The sequence below is a fragment of the Suricata suricatta genome, chromosome 8 (genome assembly GCF_006229205.1).
Source record: "Suricata suricatta isolate VVHF042 chromosome 8, meerkat_22Aug2017_6uvM2_HiC, whole genome shotgun sequence".
In the NCBI taxonomy this organism is placed as follows: domain Eukaryota; kingdom Metazoa; phylum Chordata; class Mammalia; order Carnivora; family Herpestidae; genus Suricata; species Suricata suricatta.
The window spans coordinates 20,815,263-20,821,262 of NC_043707.1; the positions used below are offsets into that span (position 1 = coordinate 20,815,263).

A 6,000-nucleotide genomic window follows, 5' to 3' on the forward strand; every position below is an offset into this window, starting at 1 on the left:
CCCGGCGGGCTCTCGACCTCTGCCTCCCGCACTGCAGGGGGACTACACGAGGACTGCGAGGAGGTCCTGGAATCCAAATGCGCCTCTGGTCTCTCTGAATCGACAGCTGAAATTACGGCGATTGTTGCAGAGGTGGGGTTGGGAAGGATCCCTCAAATATTTTCATGTTACAAAGGGTCCTTTTTCAGCTTTGAAACAAAGTCCCCAACCCTCAGAGGCATCAAAGATCCTTCTATTAATCTGCCCGACCTAAGCAACCTGATCTTCACGTTAACTCGCATTCCTGCATCTTCTGCATTAGCCTGATCATCCCATCCAATTTTCCCAAGGCTCCTGGACTCTCCCGGTCGCAGGTCGGTGCTCTTGCCATTCGTCTCCTCCTCCCAGCCCTGTTCCTTTCTCTCACCTCCTCTGTGTAGTATCCTGTCTATTCCACCTTCCCCAACTCTCGGCTTCCTCGCAGCTCCCACGAAGCTTTCTGCTTGTGCTGCTCAGAGAACACTAGGTACGGGCTCTCTGTGTTAGCGTCCTGCTTTTCAGAGGGAGCGGTATCTCGTCAACTCAACTAGACCGGGAGCCCACGGAAGGCAAGCAGCTCATGTCGGGCATCTCTGGGTCCCCATCCGGCTCCAGAGCCTCCCATAGGGTCAGGTAAATCGCAGGGCATTGCTCAATGTCTGCTGGTGGCAGGCTGAGCCCACGGCAACAATGCACGTTGTCAGTGCTCAGAACAGGGGTGGTGGTGCAGGAAGCAGACTGGCATGGCCCCTGTCTTTGTCAGGGACTCTCAGGTGACCTCAGAAAAGCCATTTCCCCTCCCTGGCCTTAGCTGCCCAAAGGGTCTGGAAACGAGGGAATCGGATCTAATGACTTGGAGGGTCCACCCAAGCTCTGTCATTCGTTTTTTTTTTTTTTAATTTGCTTCCTCGACAGGATACAAGGCAAACACCCAATCTGCTTGAGTTTGAAAAGAAGATTCCTTTGCCCCACTTGAATGGCTCCGTCATTCTTTAACCCATTTGTTTGCTCAGTGATCGATCACAGCCTGGGGGCCAGGCCTCACGAACCCACAGAGCAGCAGGAGAGAAGGTATAATGGAGTCTAGAAAGGTGAACTGGGCCAGGCAGATGCACGTCCTGGGCGTGCCTGTGTGCCTTTAGTCAGGCCACGAAGTACAGAGTCAGAAGAAGATCTGGTACCGCTGACACGCGTACAGAAATGCACAGTAAGTACAAAACACAGATGTGTACAAAGTGTTCCAGAAGCTTGAAGAAGAGAACCATTATCTCCAGCCAGAGCGGAGGTCTGCACAAGGCTTACGGAAGAGGAGAAGAGGCTGGGCACGGAAGGCTGGGTGGGAGTTTCCCTGGTGTTTGTGCAAGGCGGCCACAGTTCTAAGGGGCGAACTGCGGTGTGGCACGGGGACAAGAGACAGACAGTTGGTAGGCAGCAACAGGCAGCCGAGGGTGGGAATGGGGTGCGCAGTAGAGAGAGCCTAGGCCTGGCATGGGGGGGGGGTGAAGGGGGGGGTTCTGAAGTTCACAGCTCTCTAAGGGTCCACGCTTACCCTGCGACAGGCGGTCATTGCTCTCGCTGGGTCCCAGCAGCAGCTCCTGGCTGGGCAGACTCTCTGAGTGATTGAGGCAGGGCAGCTCCAGGCTGTCTGTGTTCTCCCTTGTAAGGAATGAGGTCCCAGGGCCCAGGGGGAGGGTCATGGGGCGGGGACTGGTAGCGGGGCAGGGTCTGCAGAGACAGGGAAAAGGGTGTCATGAGGAAACTCACCAGTGATGTACCCAAAGCTGCTCCCCATCCCCACCCGGTCCCCTCAGTGACAGCAGTGGGCTCCTCACCCCGGGCTCAGGCATTCTTGGATGTCAGACACCCAGGCCTTCACGTGTAGAGCATCAGCTGTCTCCAGTATGTACTCCGAGGGGCCTTCCACCTATGGGGACAAGACGAGGCCCACAGGCCACTTCCAGGTCCAGAGGCCCTCAGCCACCCCTGAGGACAACAAGAATGTCCTCCCCCTCCTTCCTCCTCCCAGAGGGGCTACTGCCCCCAGACACACTCTCAAGGCACGTGACCTACAGGCACCTCCTTTCACGAAGCCTCCATGTGCTACTAGCTTTCTCCCCAAAACAAGCACTCCCCAGAGAGGCAAGAGTCCAGAGCGCCTACCTTAACCACAAACGTGTTCTCCCGGTCGGGCATCTCCAGGGCTGTGGTTGTCCGCACATCCGTGATGGTAGAGCAAGGGATGCTGAGTCGAGGCCGAGATGCCTAAGTTGGGAAAGAGAGAGATTCAAACTTTTGCTGTGTGTTGGGACCACCTTTCACTTCCCTCCAGGGATCCATCTTTCCTTCCAAGCACTAAGGGAGGCAGACAAGGGGTCATAACCCTAATTTTCAGTCCTGCCCACAGCTACTACCCCCAAGGCAGGAGCCAGCTTTAGAAACCAAAGCGAGCAGAGCTACGCTATTCCACTCTGGTGGCTCAATGACCCACTCCCAGTTACCCACCCTCCTGGGGCCTCACCTTGGGCGGCACAAAGAACTCCAGGCGACTTCCTCCTCCTCCTTCTCCTTCACTTCGAAGCAGTAAGCGACACTTCTGCCACTGAGGCTGCCCTCCTCCCCCCGAGGTAGGCCCGGCTGCCCCTCCTCCCCGGCCCACTCCAGCTGGGTCAGGGGCTGCCTCTTCAGCCCCCATAAAACTCAGCAGCTCTTCCCTCTGCACCATTCCCGCTCCATCCTTCAAGGCCCCCCCGCCCCGACTGAGTCTCAGCCTCTCAAATCGGTGAGTCCATCGGTCCCCGGGGGATGTTCCATCACTAACCAGTCCCCTGCCAATGGTCCCAGCCCCGCCTGAGGAGTTGGAGTTGCTGTTTCCACCCAGGACTGGGGGGCCTGATGAGGTGTCGAGGGGCCCGGCTGGGGAGGGAGGGTCAACGGTCCCCCGCCACTGCAGGATGCCGCGGACTGAACCGCGGACAGAGCGACCCACGGAGCGGAGAGAGAAGCGTTTCTTTAGCTTCGGCTTCGAGGAGGACGTAGAAGAGGAAGAGACTGAGGAAGGGAGGGGGCCGGCGAGGTCCTCAGATGATCGAGAAGGGCCCAGCACAGCCAGGGGCCCGCCCACCCTGCAGCTCTCAAGGGACAGGTCGGGTGGCGAGATCTCCACACCGGGACTCAGGGGGGCCAGGATGGGTGGTGAGAGGGAGCCAGAGGCCCGGGCCACCTCGGCTTCAAAGTGCTGCAGGAAGAGCTCGGCAAAACGGCGGGAGAAGGCAGCCTCAGCCCCGGGCCCCGCATACTGGGGGTGGGAGGCCAGGTAGAGGCGAAAACGGCGGGCAAAATCCAGGGCGGCAGCCCGGGCATGGGACTCACAGAACTCCCGCCAACTGGGGGGAGGGGGTGGTGGCAAAGGGGGAGGAGAGGGGGAGGCCCCATCCTCCGGGGAAGGGGCACCATTCATGATGGTCCCCAGGAGGTGGAGAGGGGAAGCCTGTGGGGAGGGGCAGCAAAGAGGGAAGCGGCCAGAAGACACGGGGAGAGCGGCAGCAGCTGCAGAAGGAAGAGAGGCACAGACACCGAGTCACTGCTGAGGTGGGACTGGGGCCAGAGCCCCACCCCGAGCTGGACTCCCCACTCTGGTCTGGACTCCTGGGAAAGCAGTGGGGGCCCACCACACCACCTCCCTTCCCTTTCCCAGAACCTCACCCCTCCACCCCCCTCCGCCGGCTGGCTCCCCCCGCATCTGCCCTGCTACCTTCCCAGCCCACTTCCCCTGGCTCTGGTTCCAGGAGCGACAGGCGGCCGCGAAGCACCTTCCTCCAAAAAGGAGTCTTGACCACTCACACCACCTCCCTTCTCTAATACAGGTCCTTCAAGGTTTATCCCGTGCTTCCCATGTGTTCTTACCTTTCCCTGCAACAGGCTTTAATAACCTTGATAATAGATGAGGAAACCGAGGCTCGGAAAAGTTCAGAACTCCAAGTCTACGGTTTTGCCCACTGCATAGTCCTTGTCCCCAGGGACTGGCTGGACCAGCCTGTCACAGCCCCGCCCGGCCCCAGCTCTCAGGGAGCTAGGTCTGCACCTGCCTCATGCGTCCTGAGGTCCAGCTCTGAGGAGGGAGGCTGCTCAGTCAAAAGGATGAATGGATGATGGACTGAAACCACAGCTGTTCTGGAAACGCACCCTGGGGCCCAGCAGCCCAGGGTGGCAGAGGCTCAGAATGGCCCCAGCCCAGTTCTTTGGTGCCTTCGGCCTGGGGCAGCCGCTCCAGACGGGGAAGACTGTGGGTTGGGTCAGGGCAAGTCTTTCTTGGCCACAAAGTAAATAAAACATAACAGAGAGCTGGGGCCCTAGGGTTTCTCACTTCCTCTTCTTTCACTGGGGAGTGTGCCCTAAAGGCTGGCGAGCCTGGTGGTTAAGGCGATGGGACCTGGAGTTGGACCTGGGATGAAGTCCCGGCTCTGCCCCCTATTCGCTTTGTGATCTTGAACAGAGTCTACGTCCTCTCTCAACTGCAGATTTCTATCTATAACATAGAGCTCATGCTCCCTAACCCATAGAATCACGGGGAGAATCAAACGGAACACGTCAGGGCTTGGCAGAGAGTAAGCACACAATACATGACTGCCATTATTACTATCTTTATGGGTTCCGATTTTTCCAAAAGAGAAATTAGAGAAAGGAAGAGGCTTCCCAAGATCTTACAACTAGCAAGTGGCAACGCCGGGCATGGCATTTAAAACCCATGGCTTTTTGTTAGTGTTCCTCCCCCGTATTACACTGGATGATGACTGTCACCAGAACTGCAGGGAGGACAGCTCAGGAAAGTGTCCCCCCAACCTCAGACTCCTGCTCAGACCCACAATCGCGACCCCTCCCCTTCCTCCTTGGCCTAGATCCTACACATTCAGATGGCTCCAAACACAGGGGCAATTCCAAACCAACGAGAAGCCAGGAGATGCTAGAGTCATGGAGCACAGGGGAACCGAGCCAAGAGGTGCAGACACAGCAGAGAGAGCAATCTCCAGGCAGTGGCCACCTCAGCTCACACGGGCCCACCCAACCCTCTGCACCACTGGCCGACCCAGCCCCCTTCGGGCCCGCTGACCCTGCGGCTCCAGAGCTGGTGACTCAGTTTCTCTTCTGCCAAGCAAGACTCAGACCCATTTCCCCGGTGCACCTGCCTCTTGGCTCAGTTCTGAAATTTCCCGGAGGGCGGGTGGTGGCGGGTGCAGGCTCCGCTCCCGGCTCGGAGCCTCTGGGCCCGGTGGTCAATGCACTCCAACCCGACCCTACTCCCTGGACACCCTCGACCCGTCCATTCCCCCGGGGCCGCAGCCACCTCGGGACCAGCCCCGTCAGCTGCACTCTACGGGACCGAGCGCCCCTCCTGCCTCTGCCCCCGCCCCCCCACGCCTGCCCCCACCCAGGGCTCCTCTCAGGCGCCGGGGCCGGGTCGCGGAGAGGGGAAGAGGTACTTGAAGAGGGGGGTTCCGGTTCCGGTCCCACCTGCATCTCGGTCCCCGCGGTTAGCTCCGGCGGCGGCGGCAGCTCCCGCTCCCTGCCCCTCCCCCCGCACTCCGCGACTAGCTCCCAGGCCGCTTGTGCGCAGGCGCCGGGACCTCTTTTTCCCGTCACCGGAGGAAGCGACCATAGAGAAGAGCTGAGAGAGAGAAGGGCAGCTATACACTCAGTTCCGCCGCCTTCCTACTCGGTGCAAACACGTCGAGTGCTGCGAGGGGGTGACCCTCAGAGGCCTCAGGGGCTTCTCCGGTTGCTCCTAAAAGGGATCCCAAAAGCAACCGTGGGGAGGGATTGGATCCCACCAGGTGTCCCCTCGAAGGAAAGTGACGGCAAAAGAGAGGTGTCAACCATGAGGAGCCACCTGAGGGGATAGAGTCCCAAGGCCCTTTTGCGGGCTAGAGTAGCCAAAGGGTACCGGAAACCAGCGAGATGAGGAGGCTCTTTGCAGAGCCCGCCGCA

The 6,000-nt window shown here is 59.3% G+C and overlaps 1 protein-coding gene across 9 annotated transcripts in view; it reads right to left on the minus strand.

Annotated features, from left to right (window-relative positions):
- Nucleotides 1-5,728, minus strand: part of SH2B1 (SH2B adaptor protein 1) — an 8,301-nt gene extending 2,573 nt beyond the window's left edge. For 3 of the 9 annotated variants that reach the window (XM_029949899.1, XM_029949898.1, XM_029949906.1), the window contains exons 1-5: nucleotides 5,527-5,631; nucleotides 2,537-3,564; nucleotides 2,179-2,280; nucleotides 1,851-1,942; nucleotides 1,568-1,743 (exon numbers count right to left, since the gene is read on the minus strand). In XM_029949899.1, coding sequence (XP_029805759.1) covers nucleotides 1,568-1,743; nucleotides 1,851-1,942; nucleotides 2,179-2,280; nucleotides 2,537-3,475 — 1,309 coding nt within the window. In that variant the 5' untranslated portion in view covers nucleotides 3,476-3,564; nucleotides 5,527-5,631. Of the gene's footprint in view, nucleotides 1-1,567; nucleotides 1,744-1,850; nucleotides 1,943-2,178; nucleotides 2,281-2,536; nucleotides 3,565-3,921 lie in introns of all 9 variants that reach the window. The other 6 variants (XM_029949905.1, XM_029949902.1, XM_029949900.1 and 3 more) reach the window with 6 other exon arrangements.
- Nucleotides 5,729-6,000: the final 272 nt, after the last annotated feature.